Here is a 23,839-nt window from a genome sequence, read left to right as displayed (position 1 = left end):
TGCTAAATTTCTGCTTCTGTCACCCATAGTAGCTAAAACTTGACCGTGTCCGAATGGGCTAGAAGTTCTCTAGGAAGGCGATCACGTGGCCGAGCTCTAAGGCAAGGTCCCAAATAACCTCGCCTACATCCACATAGCAGGCCTTTCAGGATTTGTCCCCTGGGCCAGCGCTGCACTGGACTCCAGGCACACGATGGGGCGGGTCTCCAACAACAACCAAAGAGCCGGTCGATAATCACACGTGGAACTGCAAAACTACGGCTGTGATAAGCCAGTGGTGCTGCCAGGACCTGGAGAGCTGGTCAGGAGGAACCAGACGGGTCCGGTTCAGCTTTCCAGGGATGAGAATTAACAAGGGAGGCCGAGGGACCCACAGGTGCACTGGTGTCTTGCGTGTAGGGCTCCTGAGAAGAGGAGACATGACTTCGTAAGTTGAGTTATAACACCCCAGCAGTGCTTTCAAGATCCTCTGGGATCCCAGGATCCCACGGTTATGCAACACTGCCGATTGGTTTTCATTCGATAACGTCCGTGATTTCCTCCTGCAAATCTGCTCCCACGTGTATGAGTCTCAGAGTTCTCTAGCAAGTTGAAAGGTCTTAAAATCCATTACCCTGAAATCTGACTCTAAAATCTTAGCAAAGAGTGCCATCTACTGGTGGCCCGATTAAAGAGCTAATTTATTAAAAGCTGTGTTGTTTTTTCTCAGGAAGGCTGGAGGGGGGTGGGGTGGAATATCTGGACCGTTTCTACAGAGGAAAGTTTGCGGGAGTTTCTGCCAAAAGCCTTAAAGCCCTGTGCCCTCTACCTAGTAATTCCACTTCTGGGAATTTCTCTAAGGAAGTAAAGAGTAAGCTATATCTTGGCTACACGGTGGTTTATTATAGCTTTAAAACGTAATCACCAATATTGGAAATAAACCAAACATCCAACAGACTTGCTTTGGTAGATGTTGCTGTTAACCACATGGTGGAATAGAGGGGAACCATTAAATATAAGGATATGAAGGAGTCTTTTTCTGGGACGCCTGGGTGGCTCAGCGGTTGAGCATCTGCATTCGGCTCAGGTTGTGATCCTGGGGTCCTGGGATTGAGTTTCATATCAGGCTCCCCTATAGGGAGCCTGCTTCTCCCTCTGCTTGTGTCTCTGCCTCTCTCTCTGTCTTTCATGAATAAATAAAATCTTTTTAAAAAGGAAGAAAGAAAGAAAAAAAAAAAAAAGAAAGGAAGCCTTTTCCTGGCACAATCTAGTCTTGATTTACTGAAGAGGAGGATGGGATATGACACTCTCCAAAGCCCCATTTGGGGGACTCTTGATGTGGTCTGGCTAAACTGAGGCTTCACTTCTATTTTTTCGAGATCTGGGAACCTGCCATTTTGGAAGAAGAGCAGTTCCTGTTTCTCAGGTATGGGGTGTAACCAGGCCTCAAGGCTACTGCTTCTTCTGGGGAGGAACATTTCCTAGGGCCTCTTGGAACAGGGAGAATTGGCCTTGAAGAAAGCATACGCTGTGCTTGGGTAGGGCAGAGCTGCATGTTATTATGATCCCTTTTGGGTGGCCTCTCTGTCCTGTTTGGAGTCTCAGAGGCACTGGGGCCAATGTTGGGAGGAGAGAACCCATTGCAAGCCCCCTGGCTGCTGGAAGACTGACTGGACGTTGGGCCAAGATCGTAGCCACTCTGCATACTCTTCCTGCCTGCTCTTGGCATCTCCAAAGCTGCCCTGGTGGCAAGATGCAGGGGTGTAGGAAATGGGAAGTGGGAAGGGGCGGGGGAATGGGTGAGGGGAGTCAGAAGGCACAAACTCGGAGCAGTAGAAACTGGCAAAGATGGGGGTCAGCAAGGAACTGCAGTTAACAAGACTGGTAACTATGTGAGGTGACAGGTGCGAGGTAGATTTGCTGTGCGGTCACTCTGCAGTTTATACACATGTCGATTCCTTACACTGTGCACCTGAAACTAATACAGTATACCTGCCAATCCTATCTCCACAAACCTGGGGGGTGGGGAGGGGGTGGGGGATTTCACAGCAGCCGTGTGATCCTTGGGCTTTGGGCTCAGGCTCCTGAGCTCACCCCTGCGCCCCATGTCTGCTGGGTCACCAGCTCAGGGAGCTGGGCAAATCTGGCCCCTCCCTGGGCCTGGGTTTCCCATGCTCCCAGTGGGGATCAGAGCTCCTACTACAAATGAGCTAATCTACATCGAGCACTAAGAACAGTGTCGTTACAGAAGAGCAACTCCGTAAGTAGTAGCCACCGGTAGTGGTGATGGGTCTGCACAATGGCTAATTTGATCACTTAAACCCTGACATGGTGACAGCAGCCATCTCCTGGCAGGCGTGCACGTGTAGGGGTCAGGGGGTTGTTATGAACAACAATTTCTTTATATTTCCCTGTTGTTTCTAAACTTTCTACAGTAAGCATATACTTCTTCACGTTCTCAATCTTTTTAAAGGCCTCATTTCACAGAGCGCCAGGTTGAAAGAAAACTTCCCACGGCACACACATGAGCAACTTCCGAGTTCTGGCTCCCTTGCAAATCCAGCTGCATGCCACTCTGCCACGCCTGACTTGCGACTCCTCCCTGGGGGAGATGGGAATCTATGGGAAGTCTCTCTCCCACTCACCGGGCTTCATCTCCAAATTGCTGGTTTGCGGGCACACTCTTGATGCTTTTGGTCTTGGGAAAGGTTTGGCCCCCTTGAATGGCCAGGGAGAGTTGAATGGCCTTATAAATCTTCAATCACCAGAAGTGGATTCAGTGTCTTTCACAAATATTCCCAGCAAAGTCATCGCCAGGTGTGCTTCACTGAAAGCCAGCCTATTGTCCCTTCAGGGTAAATAAGACTTGCAAAACAGACACATAGGGTGATTTTCTGCCTTGCAGACGGAATCTTTGCTCCGATGGACAAGCGGCTCACTTTGTCTACAGGGTTTAAAATGCTTACTTGCCACCCTGGGTGGTACTCATCGGTGCCCCTGCTTTTAGCTGACTCAGATGACACTTGTTTCACCGCATGCAGCGTGGCCAGGGGCCTGGCTTTAAAAGGAGCCTCCAGGGGATCCCTGGGTGGCTCAGTGGTTTGGCGCCTGCCTTTGACCCAGGGTGCTATCCTGGAGTCTGGGGATCGAGTCCCGCGTCGGGCTCCTGGCATGGAGCTTGCTTCTCCCTGAGCCTGTGTCTCTGCCTCTCTCTCTCTCTCTCTCTCTCTCTCTCTCTCTCTATGTCTATCATGAATAAATAAAAAATAAAACATAAAATCTTTAAAAATAAATAAATAAATAAATAAATAAATAAATAAATAAATAAATAAAAGGAGCCTCCAGCGGTGTGCCTGGGTATTCCCCAGGGGATCAGCTTACACATCTGTAAAACTGGGGAAGCAGTAGCACTTGTTTGGGGGTATAAATGAGATCAGGCGTATACAGCAGGTCACAGAGCGCCAGAATGCAGCTCAGTAGCCGCCTGCCCCGATAGGTTAACCTGCATTACCATGCTGCCTGCTTCGAAGCCACAGCAGTGGGATGGCAAGCCCGAAGAAAGTTGGAAGCAGAGGAAATTAGGTGATCCTTTGCTAGTGCCATGAGAGTTTGCTTGCTGCTCCAGGGTTGTGCTTTCAGTCGCACGCACAGCGAGGTGGGCCTGGGCATTTACACTTCTATCAGATCCTTGCTCTCCTTTTGAACTCATTCTTTTTCCCAGGAAAAAGCGGATCCAAAAATCCTACATTGATATGGAAACTTGCCCCCGTTGTGCAGCTGCCCGGTCTGTGTATTCTCAATCCCACGAGAAATATTTGTGTCCTTTTCACAAGGTAAGTGTCCTTTCTTCTGGAAATTTGTTTTTAAAAGCCATGCTTTTGTTGCGCTCAGCTGTTCATTTTTCCTGTCTACACGCTTGAAAAGGCAGGACTGCCCTCAGTAATATCTGAAATGAGGTTCTGTTTCTGAGTGGATGTGTGTGTGCACAGCAGCCGCATATTGAGTGCCTGGCCCGGGCCAGGACTTGTAGACGTTGTATGTTATTTAAGTTCTGCAACATCACGAGACCCTGTGTGTGGCTAGAGAAATAAGGCCCAGTGAGTTCAGTAAGTGGCCGAACCCAGCTTCAGCCACCACAAAGTGGGTCTTGGGTGCTAGCTAGGCCTCTGTGGCCACACTAACTCTACCTCTTACACGGGCAGCCCTACCACCTGCACTCCAGTGCCAGACGGACAAGCACACAGATACTTCCAGTTTATGGGCAGCATTATTTCTGCTGCTCCTGGTGGCTGCCTGCAGCTCCGTTGTCCTCAGGTGGAATCATCCCGCACTCTCCTGACCTCCCTTCCCAGAATCCTTTTGGCTTCATTGGAATGCTCAGCAAGGCCACCCAACTTTCTCAAGTTTGTAGATGTGGAGCTGGTTCCAGTCTTTGTAGCTCCAGATGGCATCCAAAGCCCCCGGGGAATTTCTGAGTAACAGCATCAAAGTTAGAGATCATAGGGCTGGGTTTTCATTTAGGGCACAACCTAGTGAAAAAATAAAAAGTTTGCCTGTGTTTCAGGCATCGGTCTTCCCATTGGCCACTGGGCTCATGCATAAGTCACTTCTCAGCTTTGTTCCTGAGCTTGGCCCCTGTGGATGCGCTCGGAAAGAGCACCTGCTCTTGAGGATCACGCAGGAGGCCATAGCAGGGATCAGGGAGGATGAGTTCGGGCCCACCCGTCAGCAGATAGATGGGGAAAAAAGTCAGCCGCCAACACATGGACGGTGAAAGCCTCGTGCTCAGGGAAAGCAGCAGGCTCACGGGCTTGTATGGTTCTGTGTGTGTGAGATGTGCAGGGAAGGCAAATGTACAGACACAGAAGGTACACTTGCGGCTGTGGGGGGGCCAGGGGACGGCAGTGACTGCTGATTGGGGTGCTCTTTGGGGATACGAAATGTCCTGGAACCAGATAGACGTGCTGGTTGCATGACGATGTGAATGTGCTAAATGCCACCGAGCTGTCTACTTTAAACTAGCTAATGGCCAACTTTATGTTATGTATTTTTTTTACCTACAAGAGAAAAGAGTGCCAGCCTGGACTTGGGGGCCCTGGGTTCAGATGTGGCCTCTGCCACTGTGGTTAATGCTGCACCCAACTTTGGAGATTCCGTTTCTCTTTGTGAAGCAGGCCGGGTGGGAGGAGCCGATGGTGAAGCCCTGCATCCTGCATCCCTGCAGAGCAGCAGAGGCAGCAAGGATCAGCGTCTCACTAGAAAGGTGTGCCTCCAGGGCCTTGCGGCGGACCGGCTGTTGGGGTGCTGAGCCTCCAGACTGATTCTTTCCCAGCATGTGCTGGGCTGGAATGTGTGTCAGAGGAAATGTGGAAAGAAGTGGTTCTACACTCATGCATCTTCTGATGTGGTCACTCGTCTGGGTGTGGTCACTTGCCTGGCTACAGCTCCTTGTCCAGGTGTGGTCTCAGCTGTAGGAATGTCCATGTCAGGCAGCTGATGAGCCTCTGGAAACGCACCTCTCTTGCTCGCTGCAACGTGTTTCCCCTTCTGTGACCACTGACAATTAAAGGAGACCCTTTACACTTGCCAGTGACCTGATGGCCTATAACCAGCTGGTGTCAACAGCCCCACAGGTCTCTGGCACAATTAATCCCCCAAACCCTTGACCACCCAACCACTCAGGTCTTCCCCCCCCTCCAAGGGGTCTGGGTTTGGGACTCTGGGCTTCTCTTGGGGGTTTATCCCAAAGGTCTGGGTTGACAAGTCAGAACACTGACTGGACATCTGGGTCGTAGTCTGATTTCTTCACGTGGATAATATGCAACTAGTGCTGGGCATCTATCCTGCACGTCCTTGCACGGGCTCATTTGGGACATGGCCCCCCACCTTCTTTCACTGACACCAGTTGAGTTATATCTTCCTAGAACAATAGACAGAAATCCTACCCACCAGGACCTCAGAATGTGATCTCATTTGGAAATAGGTTATTGCAGAGGTATGGGAAGGTGTGATCGTGATAGAGCAGGCTGGCTCTGACCCAGTGTGACTGGTGTCCCAGCCTGTGAAGACCAGACACAGTGATAATGAGGATGGCTGAGGACCACTGCTGACACCAGAGGCAGAAGAGGCCGGATGGGTACTTCTTGGTTTCTGAAATATTTTAGAAAGGGTGGGCACCTGTGCATGGGCCCCCTCTCTGACCTGGTTAGTCATGCTAGTCTGTCAAGGGTGTAGGGAGATCCAGCCCTAACCCATCCACATGGCATCCCCACGGGGTCCCTGACTCACGGAGCCCCCATCGGTCCCCATGGGCCCAGCTCTGCGGGGGCTGGCCTTCCCTGTGGACACCAACAGTGCCAGCAGCTGGGAGAGCAGTTCCATGCAGAATCATCTTCTGGTAGAAGGAGGGACAGATGGACGGAGGCTGTGCTGCCCTGTGCGGGCAGGGAGGTCCTGCTGGGGACACAGATGTGAGCTTGCAGGGTCTCCACCCTCCTCAGACTGGCCACCTGCAGGCCATCACACACCCTGAATTTTCCTTGATTGTGGAGTGCAATGAGGGGAGGAGGTAGCTCCCAGTGGTCAGCCCACCTCCAGCAGCCAGCTCAGGCCCACAAGAAGGAAGTGGCAAGGAGAGCCATCCTGTTCCCATTGCTGCTCCCAGCCAAGTGGACATGGACAGTGGCAGGAGGGTCTGGGCTGCTTCTGGCCCCCACACCAGAGCAGCTTAGGAGGACTCAGGCGGCCTTAGGATGAGGCCCTGCCTGCTGGGCCCCAATGCCACCCCAGTTCCCCAAGGTTGGGCCCCTGGGGCTGGACCTGCCTGCTGGGAGTCTCACCCCAGACATTTTCACCCTCCCCATGCAGCAGTGCTGTGCACACATGCGTCCATGTCACTGCCCTCGGCCCTTCCAAGATTGTAGAAGTGAGTAGAAAAAGGGAAAAGTCAATTGAAAGTGTTGCTCTCACACCTTGAGGCCATGGAGGCACAGTCGGAGCTGCAAGGGGTGAGGGTCCCTCCACCTTCTCCCCTTGACCTCTGCCCCGGACTTCCAGGCCAGCTGAGCAAACCCTGTCCTCTGAGCTGTGTATCATTGCCTTGACCATACCCTCGACACCCCACGTTTTCTGGCTCTTACAGCCAGGGTGGTGGAAGCCACAGTGAGAACATCTGCAGCATCCAGGGCTTCCTGCCCCCGTTGTGGCGTGGGTCACCGCAAGGCATACATCTGGAGCATGTGTGACGTGCGCCCCACTCTGTTCCTCTCCTCTGTCTCCTCTTGGGGATGAACTGCACCTTTGCATGCCCCCCCAAGGTCCCTCTGGGTCTGGTCCCCTTCATCGGATCGCTGCCCTCCCCAGCTGCTACTTTGCCCCTTGTTTACAGCATCCAGACATGCTGATCTCTGCTCCTCTAGAACTTTCCAGAACCATCCTTCAGGATTTGCAAGGCTCACCTCTTCACCTCCTGCAAATCTTTGCTCAGATGTCACCTCCTCCATGAGGCATGAGGCCTGACTGGGCATCCGACTTCCTACCTCCACCCTGCACTTTCTGGAGCCCTGGTCCAACTCTAGTGTGTTCCACACTTGCTTCTCACATCCCCTGCCTCTGTGCTGCCTTCCCACCGAAGCACGCTCCGCAGGGGCTGGGCCCGGTGTACTTTCTTGTTTTGTTCACTGACGTATCCCTACTGTCTTGCTCACTGACTGGTACACGCTGGCAGGAGGGGTTCAGTAAATGGTTGGAGAAACTGCGTGTTTGGAGTTGCGGATATGTGTGTGCAGCCTGAGCTGTATGCTTGCTGTTTGATGTCTATACCTTTGATTTGTGTTTATGTGTTCGGGGACCTTGAACACCTGTAGGGTGGTCCCTCTGAATTCCCAGAATTCAGTAAAAGGATCAGAAGATTTCACTTTACTTAAAAAAAAAAGTTTCCCCGTTTCAATGCTACCAAAAAAAAAAAAAAATCCCGAACTGACAGGAAATTCTGACAAAGTATCACCTTGACATTGAAAAAACACACGGCTTTAATCTTCAGTGCAACAGTCGGTGAACATATCTTAAGTATGGCGGAAACAGAAGAGCTTTCTTCCTGTTGACATACATTCTGACACTTCCATGGACTTGGGGCCAGGCATCCATCCCTACTGCTCAGCAGCAGGCGTGCCAGCTGACCCTGTGTGTTAGTCAATGTGCGGACAAGCGGACTCTCACATTCACCTGCTCCCACCTTGCCCTGGATTGTGGGGAGAACTCATCCTGCATCCTATAACCTGGTACTAAGCAGTACAAGGGCTAGATGTGTGCCTTGCATGTAGCTCTTATAACTCTACAGAGTCTGGAGGGATTGACACTCTTGGGAGCCATGGTTCTCAGAGCGGCTCACTCAGGCTGCTTAGCTCTTCCTCTGTGTTTTGGGCACAGAGGCCACTGGGCAGATGCCACACACACCAGGTCAGGTAAAGGACTCCGAGCTGAAAGATAGATTTGGGGAAGTGAGAATTCACTTCTGTACTTCAGAAGTCTCCAGAAAGATATTGTTCACCACCCTACACAATGCTTTCTATGGTGAGAGCCAAAAACCTAGGCTACTTCATGCTGTCCCTGCTGCTCCATGCTGCTCCATGCTGCTCCCTGTCTCCTCCATGCTGTCCATTCTGCTCCATGCTGCTCTATGCTGTTCCGTGTATTCTCCGTGTTCTTTCATGCTGCTCCATTCTGCTCCATGCTACTCTATCCTGCTCCACGCTGCTCCATGTCTTCTCCATTGTGCTACATGTCTTCTCCATACTGCCCCATACTGCCCCATGCTGCTCCATGCTGCGCCATGTCTTCTCCATGCTGCCCTTAGTCTTTTCTCCATTCTGCTCCATTCTGTTCCATATGCTCCATGCTGTTCCATGTTTTCTCGATGCTCTTTCATGCTATTCCATGCTGCTTCATGTCTTCTCCATGCTGCTTCATGTTGCCCTATGGTATTCCATGCTTCTCCATGCTGCTGCATGTCTTCTCCATGATGCTCCATGCTGCTGCATGCTGCTCCATGTCTTCTCCATGCTGCTCTATGTCTTCTCCATGCTGCTCCGTGTTTTCTCCATGCTGCTCCATGCTGCTCTATCCTGTTCCATGTCTTCTCCAACTGCTCCATGCTGCTCCATGTCTTCTCCATGCTGCTTCATGTCTTCTCCATGCTGCTCCATGTCCCACCCCCACTTTCTCCCACATCAATTGGACATGCTGTAGGCACAGAGGAGACAGTTCTCTTGGGAGGTGCCAAGGAAAGAGTCACTGCAGAAGAGGCACTGGGGCTGAGCCTTGCTTGATGGAAGTTTATGAGCAGAACCAGGAGGGGAAGCGTATTCCCAGGAGAGGGAACAGCATGACCCAAGGCACTGAGGCAAGAGCATGTGTGGCTTCCATGGAGATAGCAGGCAGCACCTGAGCTTTATGGGTTGGAGCTCCTCATTTAGCCTCCATGAAGAGTGTTTATTCTGCACTGCAAGTCAGCAGGTAGGTGAGGATACCACCCTCTCAGGGAAGCCAGCTGCGGACCAGCTGACACACATGAGCACACCTCATCCGAGCGCCCCATCTGAGCACAGGGGGGGAGGACTGCAGAGAGGCCCGCAGTCAGGGCAGAGGCTGAGCAAGAAGAGGAGGACCCATGCAAACGGTCGTGGGACAGCAGTCCAAGCAGAGAGGACCCCACACTCAGGGGTAGCAGGGAGACCTAGAAGGAAGGAGTGGCATCAAGAGGCAAGTGGTGCAATTCTGGCCTGGAGTGAGGCAGTCCAGGTGCAGCAGCACCGAGCATGGGGGATGGGAAGAGGATCTGAAGCAAGGATCCACAGCCGGAGCTCTGGGGCCTCCTCAAGGCCGGTCTGAATGCTGTGGGGTGGAGGTGTCGGAGGTATCGTTTACTGAGAGGGAGTCAGTAGGCGCCTTTTGGCAGGAGGACAGGCACGCAGGACGAGGAACCCCAGGTGCAGGCTGAGGGCCAGGTGTGCCTCTGTGTTCTGGGTGTGTCTTCGGGGAGGAGAAGCAGGAGCAGAGGTTAGGGGGTGGGAGAGCAGAGTATCCAGGCCAGAAACACAGGATGAGAGGAGCCCCAGACTCCTGGCTGGTGCAGAGTGGCGGGGGAGGGGGCAGGAGCCTGTGCAGAGGATCTGCAGTGGGCCTCGTCCTGGGGAGCAGCGGGGGCAGCAGCATGGAGGGGGTTCAGCCTGGCCTGTGGCCCACCAGGAGCCCAGCCTCTCTGGTTCTGGGGTCAGGAAGGGGAGGGGAGGGAGGGACGGCAGCATGCCAGGAACCGGTACTTCTTACACATTTGTATTCTAAAAAATGAGAAAATAACATAAAAGCACAGGGAGGAGTCTTTGAGCTTTCAAGTCTGGGCCAGAGTTTCCACAATACGGTCCTCAGCTACAATTGCGCCACACTGAGAGCCCGTCCCGCAAACCCGTGGACCTTGACCTCCGTGTCTGGCGGCCGCTCAGGACAGGGAGTGGGAGCGTCTGTGTTTGTTTTTTGTACCATTGCTTTGAGGGCTGAGATCCACGTCTTTCCTCTCAGGCTGTTTGTGGTCTCAGTGCAGTGCATCCAGACGCGGCGTGGTTCCCGGGAGAGTCGTGGTGTCCCAGGGTTCCCGCCGGCTTTTAAAAATAACTGACAAAAGAGAACACCTACCAGGAGACCAAGACATGTCCGTTCACTCAAAGGGCAGATTTACATCAACATGAAAAATGAGGATGAAAGTTCTCCTACCTGTTCTTGGAATTCTGGTTGGGACACAATGTTATCGTGTGACGTGGAACCGAGCCCGGGCGCCGGGGCTCTGTCTTCCTCTTGCAAGGCTGCTCTGCACACCTGGGCCTGTCTCTGCCCCAGTGCAGAGGGACCCCCCCCGCCCCCACTCCAAGTTCCGGTGCAGAGACCCCATCTCCAATTACCGACATGCCTTCATTATCTATAAGTATAATTCTCAGAAACTGTGGGAGGTCTGAGCAGGTGCCGGTTTGAATGCAAGTGCCCATCAGAATGCGCCTGTAGGGCACGAGAGCATGGATGGGATCTTTCACGGAACAGTACAGTTCAGGACTTTCTTTTTCTGATGGGAGACTGCCCTCTTCTCCTGCTGACCTGCACACATCAGAGGATGCAAGAGCACAATGCTGCCCGGGCCCTCCCGTCGGAGCATGGCTCTTTCTCCCGCCTTGGCCTCTAACTGGGCAAGAGCCACAATCTCTCCAAGGAGCCTCAATTTCCCCATTAAAACCTGGGGGGGTCATTTCACAGAACTCCCATGGAACATGTTAAGAAGGCTAATGGGAAAAAAAAAAAAAAAAAAAAGAAGGCTAATGGGATTAAAAGGGTCTCGTCCCCGGCCACGCAGGCTCCAGGGGAGCTTTCCAAACACCATTCCTCAAACCAAGAGAATGGCAGGCTTTGGGGTGAGGGCTGGGCCCCACGTGGTCTGACACACGGTGTGGGTGAGGATCGCTGAGCAGGTGTGAAAGCAGCCCAGGGGCCGGACGGGAATGCCACCTGCACTGTGCCAGTTGCTGGCAGTGGCGGGACCTGCTGTTCATTGTGAATTAAGTGACCAGGGACAGCAGCTTAGACGTGGTACAGAAACATATCCATTTTGACAACTTCAAGCCAATCCTCTCTCACCCAGTGTCACCACCAAACTCAGCCCTTTTAAAGTAAAAAAAAAAAAAAAAGAAAAGAAAAGAAAAGAAAGAAAAACCCAAAAAACCTCACATTTATTTTAAGTTATTTTATTGCAAATGAGTTACCTGTATCCCTATCAGCACCCAGAGCTGTCTTCCCTTAGTGGCACCAGTCACCTACCAGCAGTGAGTTTTTTGATGCCCTCAACATGGGGGCGGGCTGTCTGCCCCATGGCACTTCCCCCTTCCTGCCCTGCTCTACTTACTCCCAGAGATACTGGCATGGAAATCCCAGGCAGCCTCACGTCCTGTCCACAGGGCCTCAGAAACCTGGGCTCACTGATGATACACCTGCCCAGGTTGAGTTCAAGAGCTGTGCTGTCCAACATGGTGGCCACTGGCCGGTCATGTGTGGCATTAGAATTCAAGTAATTAAAATTACACACAATTAAAATTCAGTCCCCCAGTTGCACTGAACACATTTAAAGTGCTCAATGGTCATGTATATCCAAGAGCTGCCGTATAGGACAATGCAATTCTGAAATATTCCATCATCCCAGAAAGTGCTATAGGACAACACAGTTCTAGAACATTCCGCCATTAGAGAAAGGGTTATTGGACAGTGCAACTCTGGTGTCTCCCTCCTACCCCTGTGTCTCCCCGGCACCTTTCCCAATCTGCCCCTCCCCCCATCTCCAGAGGAGACCAGTCTCAAGGAAGCCCCGGACTGCTAGCCTGAAGTTGCCACAATGTAGTTTTGCACACACAGTGTGGACGGCTGAGTAATGGCCCAGGACATCCTTGTCAGCGTCCTTGGGACCTGCGGGTATGTGACCTCACATGGCAAAGAGACTTTGCAGATGGGATTAAGTTAAGGATCTGGAGGTGAGGAGATGAGCCTGGATGATGCAAGGGAGCCCCATGGATCCACAAAGCCCTTGTAAGAGGGAAGTGGAGGGTCTGAGTCAGATGGACAGTGTGGTGATGGAGGCAGAGGCTGGGGGCGTGATGTGCCTGGACAGTGGAGGAGGGGCCCCGAGCCAGGGGTTGCGGGTGCCTTCAGCAGTTGGGGAAGCCAGGAAACCACTTGGTCCTGGAGCCTCCAGCAGGAACCAGCCTGCCCACATATTGACCGCCCCTCCAGACCCCAAGGCAGCAAATACATATTGTGGGAAGCCACTGAGTTTGCAGCACCTTCACCCTCTCCGCCACAGGACGCTCTCCCTGTGCACGAAAGCCCACCTCACTAAAGACTCAGGAGTGGTGACCTTGCCCCAGAAGACAAGAAATAGTCTTGGTCCGAGCCAAACTTTAAAGTACCCTCTCCTCCTTGACCATCCTCCCACAGCTCCACCCTCAGGCTAACGGCCAGGCCATGCACCCATCACCCCATCACTGGCTAACTCACGCTCACTTGGCAGAACAGAGGTGCCTCTGTGGCTCCAGCCTCCTGGAGGGCCTGATGTGCTGCGTTCGGATGAGGTGTTGTGACACGGTGGGGTGGGTGCCATGACCATGCTCTTTCCCAGGGAAGAGGGTGCGTGAGGAGGTGCAGGACTGCTTTCTCTGCAGCTCTGCATCCAGAACCTCCAGTCCCCCAAAGCCAGACTGTAACCTGTGGTGGCTCTGAGCGCTCCGCCAAAACAAACCACCTCCATATCATACGTTCTCTCTGATTTGAAATGCTACTTGTGGGCTGTAATAAGTCTATTTATTCTTTACCTCCCCAAAATGAAATGGAGTTTTTTTGCTGCACCCCAGTGAATAGCATATTTTCTGCTCAGGAGCAGGGTGGGGGGGGGGGCACCGTGGCCACATGCTTGCTGCATGTCTGTCATCCCTGGGCTCTGAATGCCCAACACTGACAGGCGGTCTCCACATTCTTGGCATTCCCAGGGAAAAAAGATATCTTAGCTTTTTAAAACGTAAACAACAGCTACTTACATTACAGGGAGAAAAGGACTATTTAGAAAAGGAAGAGGAAGAAAATATGCAATGCTTATGACTCCATGCTGTGTCCTGCTGTGCACCTGACAGCAGGGTAAGTCGGAAGATGACACGATTGTGTTGTCTGTGCGCTGCACCCCCACCAGAGAGGATGCAATATCCGTGTTGCTATAAGAATAAAAATGCCATTTTCAATTAGGATGTCCCTGGGCTTTGAAAAGGAGGGAAGCTCTCCAACACATGCTCTAAGATGGATGAATGTGGAGGACGTGATGCCCAGTGCAAAAAGCCAGTCACAAAAAGACAAACACTGTATAGGGCTCCACTTATATTTTATTCTAGCGTGGTCAAAGTCATAGAGGCAGACACCAGGATGGTGGCCGCCACAGGCGGGGGTGGGCATGGGCAATGAGCACGGACTGCAGGGAGGGTTCCATCTCCAGACGAGGAATGCTCCAGGGCCGGCTAGTGGGGACGGTGGCATGATGCTGGGAATGCAATCAACACCACATACCCATTCACTTAAAAGTCGGTGAGAGGGTATCATGTAATGTGTGTTCCACCACAATTAAACAAAAAAACAGAACCCCACAGGGAGAAGCCATTCCACGCCCTCCAGAATGACCACAACTAAATGGGGCACCGTGTCCTGAGCAGCCACTGGAAAAGCACTTGACCATATCTGCAGGAGCCTCCATAGGGAACCAGCACGGCTGACACCTGCAAACCAGGCCTCTAGCCTCCAGAACCACGAGGAAACACATTTCTGTTGCTTTCGCCCCTCTGGTTAGTGGTCATTCATCCCAGCAGCCTCAGGACACTGCTGCACCCAGAAGTCTGGAGGTGGAGACGGTGCACGTGGGTCCCAGGCCCTGAGTTGTCTGGCAAGCACGGGGTGGCCATGCGCGTGGAGAATCAGAGGGCGCCTGTCTGAGACGAGGAGGCGCGGGTGCACGGGGCTGGACAGGCACCCGCCGGGGGCCCTGAGATACCCCGTGCGTCCCACACTTCCGTTCCCTACCATTCCAAAGCTTCTTTGAAGTGGTTTCTTTTCCTCGCAACTGGAAAGCACAGAGACTGAAACAACGATCTCTTTCTTTCTATCTTTCTTTCTTTCTTTCTTTCTTTCTTTCTTTCTTTCTTTCTTTTTTTTTTTTTTAATTTCAGAGGTTGCTTCCAACCTCTGAGCCCTCTTCCACAGCCTGGAAGGATGAACGGATCTCCCGGTTCATCAAAGGCTGAACTGGGCGGTTGTTGTTCACCATCATCTGCTCTTCTTCACCAAGAGCAGAAAACAGGAGTGTGCGAAAGGCGGCCAGCTGGAATGGAGAGCAACCAGAGTATGCGGGGTGCCGGTTCGGAGTCAACCAGCTCCTGCCTCGTGCAGTCGTGCCCCCTGTCCCTGCCCGGACACAGTGAATCAGGGACAGCCATGCATGACCGGCACAGGGTGGCAGAGGGGACGCCCAAGCTAGGCCACAGGAGGCATTGCAGCTTCCGCCTTGGTCTCTGGCATCCCCCGCTCTGGAGAAGCCAGCTGCAGTGCTGTGAGGACACGCTAGCAGCCCCAGCCAGCAGAGTTAACAGCCAGCACCACCTTGCCAGTCGCTTCACTGAGCTACTCTGGGAAGGGGCCTGTGGCCCGGCTCAAGCGTTCAGAGTCCCAGGGGACACCTGGCTGTAACACCATCAGCGGCCCCAAGCCAGAACCACCTCGTATGCTTCCCCACAGCAAGGTAAGGAACATATGTAACATAAAAGCTAAATAAACACATACAATATAACATAATGTTTGATTCACTTCCCACTGAAGGAGCTGAAAGTACATTTTTAAATCACCTCGTTTGTCCTCAGATTTTATTGAGGAGCTTGTGAGGGTCGCTCACATGTTTAGCCACCTGTGGAGCTGGGATTGTGTCTACACAGTGACCACGTGTTGCACAAACTAGAGCTGCATGGCTGGCGGCTCCCCCAGGGCATGGAGGGCATGGAGCACAGCCGTGTGCAGACTGTCCTCACAGGTCTCATCACGCCGTCTGCGGCCACCCGTCTCTCCCCTGCTCTTCGGCCACTGCACCTGACATGCACAGGTGCTTGTGTGCTGAGGGACAGGAGGGGTATCAGGGACCGGGGCCCATTTCTCGACCCGGGTCCTCCATCAGTGTGTCTGACAACTCTGGTTCAGGAGAAGAGCAGATAGCTCTGCCTTCCAGAGCAAACAGTGTTATTCCACAACTTTGTCATGAGAAGCTATTCCCAGAATAGTGAGGCTGGAGCCTCAGAAAGTGTACGTGTGACCGGCCAGGAAGGTCCAGCCTGTGCAGGGATCAGGGCCATGGCAGTGCACTTGCCACATGTCTGTCATCCCTGGGTCCTGAATGCCCGACACACACAAGATGTCTCGACATTTTTGACATTTCCAGGAAAAAGAGACTCTAAGTCTTTAAAATGTAAACAAGTAATAGCTACTTACTTTACAGGGAGAAAAAGACTATTTAGAAAAGGAAGAGGAAGGAAATTAGAACCGATGCAAAAACCCTGGACAGCCAGGTACTAGCTTCTGGTGTAAGTCTGTGTGCGAGATGAGGGCACGGCTCTGGGAGCACTCACTCACCTCCTCCCTGCCCCCTGACCTCGGCCACTGGGGCCTGCTGTGGCTGGTGGCCTGTGAGCAGAGGCTGTCAGTGTGCATGTGGGGTTTACTTGACTGTTGCATATCTGTTGTACACCATGGAAACCAGCTCTGGGTTAGACAGTAGTCCAAGGAGCATGAGACACACAGGGCCCGACCCAAACCCCAGCCACCCCACCACCCACAGGCAACCCGCAGACCCAAAAGCAAGAACAATAAATGCTTGTTAGGAGCCATTGGGTTTTGGGGTGGTTTGTTACGCAGCATTATCGTAGCAATAGCTGACTGACACAATCCTTCTGAAATTTTCTCTCAGCATGCATAACTTCTGAAGACAGCACATGAGAGAAACCTCTTCAGTCTCAACTGCTTACCATTCTATCATCTAAAGAAGTGGGACAAATGCTAAAAGTCTTCTCGTCTCCGTCAATTACCCCACTTCCTTAATGGCTTTCTAAAATTCATCGATGATGTTCCTTTCTCGGTTAATTTGTTCACCTACAAATACCTACTGAGGTCCCACCCTGGGCAGGGATCCGTGTCCCAGTTATAATGTCACTTCTGTTTCTTTTAAAGTCACTTTTGTCCAACACACACTGCAGAGCAAGCACTGACCAGTGTGCACGCGTTTGTCATTAGGGATACCTGCAAGGTCTCAATTTGAAGCCACAGAATGTTAGAGGCCACCAGAGTGTATTTCTCAAGTCCCTAGCTCAAGAAATGCTTCTTGCTCAGGAGCGTCCAAACCACACCAGAAAATAAAACCCGTGACACCTGCTCACAGGACCTCAGCTGCCCTGACAAGACACATGGCTCCCGTACCATCCTGCCACACTGATTCAGGGGCAGCTTACCTGGTTTGGAGCCACTTCGATGGGCTGCTTCTGGATGATCCAGGTGACCGACTCAGTGAGTGGAGGGGTGGTGAGGGAACCCAGGTAGGTCCAGTAGTCCCGGCAGGTGGGCAGGAGGCAGGAGGGCTGGAAGGGGCCCACAGTGGCCCGTGCACCCTGTGAGACCAAGACCACAGGTGGTGTCAGGTCTCAGGTAGAGATGGGGGCATGCAGGAAGAGAGGGAACAGCGCCCCTCATGTGCCAAGCTCCCTGTGCCGCCACTGAGGGGGGATCGTGCCTGCACCTCCCCTGCTTAGGAGCCTCTGTTCAGAATTCGTGTTTCCTTGCTTTGCAGGCTTCACCAAAGGGTGGGGGAAAGCTGCCTGTCTGAGAGCCAGGGGCACAGGTGGGGTGCCACCTTCATCCACTTGCCCGCAGCTACGTGGTGTGTAATTCCACATTGTGGAGGTGCAGTAGCAGACAGAGAGGACAAATTACCCACATTCATGGAACTTACCTTTTACCAGAGAAAAGCAGACCACAGCAGAATAAGCAGAACAGCTTAACCATGGTTAAGCATGATGGAGGGAAATTTAAGTAGGACGGTGGGGTCAGAAATGCTGAGGGTAGGGCCTGGTGTTTTAAGAGGGGTGGTCCTGAAGGCCTCATAGAGAAGGAGACATTTGAGCAAAGACTTGGAAGAGGTGAAGGAAGAGGCCTGCAGGTTTCTGGGGGAAGATCCTTCCAGGAAGTGGGCAGAGCTAGTGCAAAGGGCCTGAGGCACGGTGTGGCCCAAAGCACTTGAGGAATAGCACAGAGGCCACGTGGTGGGAAGGAGTGAGTGAGAAATCGAAGCAGTAAGGAGGATATGGGGGGGCACCCCTGCTTCTGCCCAGCACTGGGGACCCCTGAAGAGGTCCAGCAGCAGGGCCAGGAAACTGGGGCTCATCACAGTGCAGGGCAAGGTAGAGGTGCAAAGAGAACCTATTGGTTCTCCAGCCAGAGGCTCTCCACAGGGCTTTCACTCAGTGGTGAAAGGGTCTCTTGGGGTCCCTCGGGTGCGGAGACCTGGGAGCAATGTTGCACGCACCAGTGCCGAGGTACCTAAGCTGCGGAGCGGCCCCGGGCAGCACGGCGGGAGGGTGTCCAGGCACGGCGCGGACACGCTCGACCGGGGAAGGAGGCCTCCCTGTTCGCCTGGACTCTGCGCCACCTGCAGACGCAGGAGCTGGGGGCTCGCGGCCCAGCTGTCCCCTAACTGCTGACTCCCCCGTTAGACGCACGGTCCGGAGGCAAGCTGGAGGACCCAAGGCCGGGAACCGCTTCCCGTGGTCGCTGCCATCACCGCCACCACTGCCCGCGGTGCCAGACGATGCACTGCGTGATTCGTGTCTCCTTAACGGTTCAGAAACAGCCGAACGGAAATATGTTCACGTAGCCTGGCACCCACTGGTCTAGAGCACCCAGGGCTCTGCTCTCGGCGTAGGCACAGATGGGTGCCCGCCGCTGCCCACACCGTCCGTTTCAGGGACTCAGCACCTCGCAGAGAGCCCCCGGAATGGCTCTTTAAGCCACCCTGCCGCCCAGCCTCCCCTGCCTCCCCCCGCCCCCGACCTGCTTTCTGTCTCCTCTGCTTTGCCTAGACAGAATCCCACGGGATGTGGCCTGTCCTTCGGGGTCGTGCCTTCAAGGTTCACCCGAGTGGTGGAAGTTGGAGCTCCTGTTCCCTCCCATGGCTGGAAACACCACCTCGTGTGATCTAGTGAATTCTTGGAGGAGGCGGGTCGTGCACGCACTTGGGACAAAATGCAAGGAGCACCGGTGGGAGCACCAGTGCCCCCCTGGTCCCTGAGACTGCAGCCCGGGAGGGGCTGATGTGTCCGATACCATCCGAGGCTGTTACCATGAAGTTCTCCAGATCCACCTGCGAGAGGAATTTCTATTTATTGAAGAGGAAAGTAGGTTAGATACAAGAGACTGGCCCAAAGCCACGTGACTAGCGGCAGAACCCAGATGCTGCGGGAAGCCTCTCCACCCTAAAGCCAGCTGTCCCTCCTTCCCTGAGGCTGCAGGAGTGGGGTCAAGGCCACAGCCATGTGGAGGGGTGGCTGGATGCATGCACCACCAGTTTCCATCAACTAAAGTTTTGGGAGGATCCACGACTATGCATTGTCAAACCCACAGAACTGTAGGCCACAGAGATGGTGTCCGACGTGGCACATTTAAAGAATGGCTCCAGAGGTTGAGGGCACCCGCATGAGGCACAGATTGGGGCCACTGGGTCACACCTCCCAACTTGTGAGGCACAGACACCTGCTCTGCAGGGCTGGGCCTTTCGTCTCCTAGGCTCTCGCTCTTGTTTTCCAGGTTAGGAATCTGAGGCCAGAGAGGAGCGTCAAGAGCAGCAGCGAGCCCCAGGCAGCCTCCTCCGCCACCCTCGCTGACAGTCCCTCCCGCGTGGCTCTCCCAGGTGGCCCTGGGCTACCCAGACGCGCTCCAGAGCTTCTGAGGGAGGAAAACAGACCCCAGAGTAAACAGCACCTCACGGCCAGGTCCTTCCCTTCCCACCAAGAGGTGGAGGCCACGCCACGTGGGAGGTGGGTGCACACAGGGAAAACATCCTGGGTTTACTCTGGCTGCAGACCAGCAAGGAAGAGGATGCTCCCAGCACCTTGACCCTGAGGAGTTCCTGAGCTGGCGGATGGGACAGTGGCGGGTGAGGTGGTCCTGGTCCCATGGGGCCAACCTCAAGGTCAACATCAAGCGAGCACACAGCACACATCAAACAGACCCTGTGGAGCAGCAAAGGAAGGGCAGGCCCCTGCTTTCATCTGGAGCCGCTCTGGCCATTGTTGGGACAGGTTCCCATGTCCAGGGACCCCCAGGCCTCCTCGAGTCCTGGAACTCTTTTGTTTGGTACTGAACAAATAAACTACATTTCTTTGGAATTTCCATTTGTCCATCAAAGTCTTCTCTTGGCTGATGTTGGAGAAAACCTACTTTGGTGTCCTCGTCTTTTTGAGCCGAGCTCAAAGCAGCAAGGTGCACAAAGGGAGCTGAGCGATGATCCCCTCGCTGCGGGCGCATTCACAGGCTGGCAGGCCTTTCCCCCTGCCCTCGGCTTCTCTGTTCTCCTGGGATGGGGGACCCTGAGACCCTGCTCCAGCAGCATGCCAGGTAGCGTGGGGGTGGACACCCCTAAAGGTAGTTAGGTGTTTATTGCAGTCAGTTTTAAAACAAGCATCATCTCTGGTGGATGTTGTTGCCTGGGTCCAGGCTAAGGATTTTTTAAAGCTGATCAGTGTAAGGAAAATTACTAGGGGACTGATAGCAACCAGTGACAGGTGGACAAAACCTTCGGGATGCTGCCCGAGTGGCTGAATGTTGGGAAACTTGGATGGAGTCTGGCACACCCACTATACTAGGGAGGGAGGGGTCCACGGGGAGCAGGGACCCATGGTCATCAGAGAGTGAGCCACAGGGAGACCCGTTCCTGAACTGGACTCAGGCCCCCTCAGCCATACCCTTCCACCCCGTTGGTCTCTTATCCTTGCAAACGAGTCATTAATATAAGTAAAGGTGCTTCAACTTCAAGCTACACAGCTTACCTTGTGCTTTATTTCCGGCAAGACTTCCACCAGCTTCTGCAGCCCCTCATGATGGGCCCCCAGCTGCCCAGCATAGACGAGAAAGGCCCGTTGGAAAAGGCGGCCGGCAGGATGGCGAGCGTGCCCATGCCCTGTGCCCCATGTCCCGCTCCCTGCACCCCACACCCCGCACCCTGCAGACACGGTTCACCCGCTTCCCTGGGGGAGTCGTACCTAAGCAAGATTACCTGTAGAAACACCCCTATCACGGCCACACCGTTCTCCCCCATGATGGCTTCTTTGTAATTTTGGTATTTCACAGAATTCCAGTGAACTAAATGCAGCTGAAAGAGAGGAGAAAGGACTCAGGTTTGTCCGCACGATGCCCCAAGGACGGCGGCGGCTCCTCCTCCCCTGGCCGGGCCGCCCACTGCGTGGTTTCGCTGGATGGAGGTGCAGCCGAGCGGTGCTGCCTGCCCAGGGGGAGCGAGAGCTGCAGAAAGTGGGGGCCTCGGCACCTCCCGCGGGAGGGAAGGGGGCTTCACGGTGTAAAATAGGAATCGGCGGCTGGATAGTTCGTGTGTATGAGAGACCCCGGAGCAGGGCTGCCAGACCTGCTATGGGACGCTCAGTTACGTTGGAATTTCAGATAAACAAAGCACCATTTTTAATGTGAGCACGATGCCCAAATTGCATTTTTCTCCTATTTCTGCCTCCCTTCTTTGAACCTCATCTATGTCCCCATTTCATGTCCCTCCTTGCGTTTTCCCGAGCCCAACCTCGGCATCAGGACTGGCCAGCTGACGAGGATTTAAATAAGGGGCAGAGGACAAGGTAAGGAAGCAGGGGAGGCAGGGCCGCGGGCCTGGCTTGGGTTCTGTGTGACGGGGGCACCTGATTCTGTTGATGCTGAGCTTGGCCCAGACCCGAGAAGGGGCCGGGGAGTTGGCACATGCGTCCTTCTGCAGGCATGAGCTGTGCTAGAGGCCTTTCTGAGTGGCGCCCAAGCCCCACGTCCATACCAACAGAGTCCAGAAAGCCCCCCAACCTCTCATGGTCAGCAAGACCTTCCCATGCAGCTGCTGGTGCCAGCACTGTGAGGACTCTGCCTAGGGTGCAGGGTCCACGTACACTCCATGTGGCGCCTGACTGCCAGTTAGCCCCAGTGCTCCCATGGCACTGGGGACCAGTGAGGGTGGCACGGCGTCTCCCCACTATGCACGACTCCCCTGGAATCCCCTACCCGCTGTCCCTGTGGGTCACACAGAAATAGATAGCCGGGCCCCAGGCCCCATCTGCAGGCTGGCTGCTTTCTTCAGGGGCCCCACCTTGGAACCGGATTTGCCTTCCAGCCACCCCCTGGAATGCTCCTTTTCTGGGCAGCCGGCTGGCCAGTCGCCCTACAGGCGGGCCCGGGGTGTAGCAAGCTCCCACACATTTGCTGCTGGGATGGCATCTACCAACCTCTGCCGGGTACGCACGGTCATCCACTGTGTGCTCTGAGCCCCACGCATTCGCTGCTCCCCAGTGGAAGTGGAACTGCTTTAGCCTGTAGTGGTTGTCCAAGGGGCCACCACTGATTCCTGGAAAACAAAACCAGCGGAACTGGGTTGTTAGTCTATTTGTTGGACTGGGTTTTGCTGTGACAGCATCTGTCTACCCTGAGGTCACACAGTTTCCCTCTTGAGAGACTGACACCCTGCTGAGATGACAAACTGCAAGGTGGGCCCTGTGAGAGGTGGGACCCTGTCCTTTGTCCACCTCTGTCCCCATGAGCAGGTCCCAGTGGCCAGAGCCACTGCAGAGATCAGTGTGGCCACCAGGTGGCGACAGGGACCTCATCCTCTTCCGTGCAGCAGGAAGGCAAAGAAAACTTTCTGAGATGAATGCTGGTCCTAGAGGCTTCCAGACTTTAATTTAAAAAAATGATGTCCTCAGGACGCTTGGGTGGCTCAGTGGTTGAGTGTCTGCCTTTGGCTCAGGGCGTGATCCTGGGCTCCCTGCATGGGTCTGCTTCTCCCTCTGCCTGTATCTCTGCCTCTCTCTCATGAATAAATAAAATCTTTTAAAAAATAATAAAATGATGTCTTTTGAATGAAAAAGTGGCAGCTTAAATTATACCATCAAAGAATTTCATGAACTAGTATGTAATGAGTGAGACATTCACACAAACAAATTCTGAGAAACAACACCCTACCTTCTCCAGGGGTGCTGCCCTGTGTGCAGCCCCTGCTCGGTGTCATCTCACTGTATGACCAGGTTTGATTGGTGGAATCTCTTCTAAGTGACCCTAAGTACCCAGCATGGCCTCCTCCAGCACTGTTAGCGGACAGGAGCGTCCGTCACGGGGGCTCTGACTCTGAACCGTGGCGATCTGGGCAAGTCCAGGGCGAAGGCTGAGAATCGCATGCACACAGGCCAGCCTATCTCCAGCTGCACTTTGCTAACAGATCTCCATCCACATTGCTACAGATAGAACGGTAACGCTCATGCATCTTGCTTGGAACTGAAGTGAGCACGCTGCTGCTGGGCTGGGGGGCAGGTCTGGAGGCACCCTCCTACTCCCGGAGATCCCAGGGTGGCCAAGTCCACACGGACTCCTCGGTGTGATGGATGCTATTGACAACATCAGAGGCTACTGGCTGGTAGTATTCTCTGTTCTGGATTTGCCATAAAAAGTATAAGGAGCAGAAAGTGCTGAATGGTAAAATAGGAAACAAATTTAGTTCACAATTCTGAGCTCGACCAGCTCACAGAGCTCCTCTCTCGCCACCATTCTTCACTTGGAAATGAGTGTGGTTGGTCTAGACCCTACTAGGTTCTCTAGACTCCGATGGTTTTATGGGGGTAATCAACTTCCCTGAGCACACAATCATGAATTATATCTCCATTTTTTAAAAGATTTTATTTATTTATTCATGAGAGACACACACACAGAGAGAGAGAGAGAGAGAGAGAGAGAGAGGCACAGACACAGGCAGAGGGAGAAGCAGGCTCCATGCAGGGAGCCCGACATGGGACTCGATCCTGGGTCTCCAGGACCACACCCTGGACTGAAGACAGTGCTAAACCGCTGCACCCAGGCTGCCCATTTATATCTCAATTTTTTAATTTTTTTTTTTTAATTTTTTTTTTCTTATTTATTTATGATAGTCATACAGAGAGAGAGAGAGGCAGAGACACAG

The 23,839-nt window shown here is 53.5% G+C and overlaps 1 protein-coding gene across 2 annotated transcripts in view; it reads right to left on the bottom strand.

Annotated features, from left to right (window-relative positions):
- Positions 1 to 13,916: 13,916 nt before the first annotated feature.
- CA5A (carbonic anhydrase 5A) overlaps positions 13,917 to 23,839 on the bottom strand; it is a 28,315-nt gene continuing 18,392 nt past the window's right edge. The window contains exons 3-8 of one of the 2 annotated variants that reach the window (XM_072731372.1): positions 22,119 to 22,237; positions 20,903 to 20,998; positions 20,676 to 20,738; positions 17,088 to 17,243; positions 14,756 to 14,920; positions 14,596 to 14,717 (exon numbers count right to left, since the gene is read on the bottom strand). In XM_072731372.1, the coding sequence (XP_072587473.1) occupies positions 14,765 to 14,920; positions 17,088 to 17,243; positions 20,676 to 20,738; positions 20,903 to 20,998; positions 22,119 to 22,237 (590 nt within the window). In that variant the 3' untranslated portion in view covers positions 14,596 to 14,717; positions 14,756 to 14,764. Of the gene's footprint in view, positions 14,921 to 17,087; positions 17,244 to 20,675; positions 20,739 to 20,902; positions 20,999 to 22,118; positions 22,238 to 23,839 lie in introns of both variants that reach the window. The other variant, XM_026004961.2, reaches the window with a different exon arrangement.

This window comes from Vulpes vulpes, chromosome 12 (genome assembly GCF_048418805.1).
Source record: "Vulpes vulpes isolate BD-2025 chromosome 12, VulVul3, whole genome shotgun sequence".
NCBI classification, from domain to species: Eukaryota; Metazoa; Chordata; class Mammalia; order Carnivora; family Canidae; genus Vulpes; species Vulpes vulpes.
The sequence above is the reverse complement of the archived record's forward strand: the minus strand, read 5'-3'. Positions and strand labels throughout refer to the sequence as shown.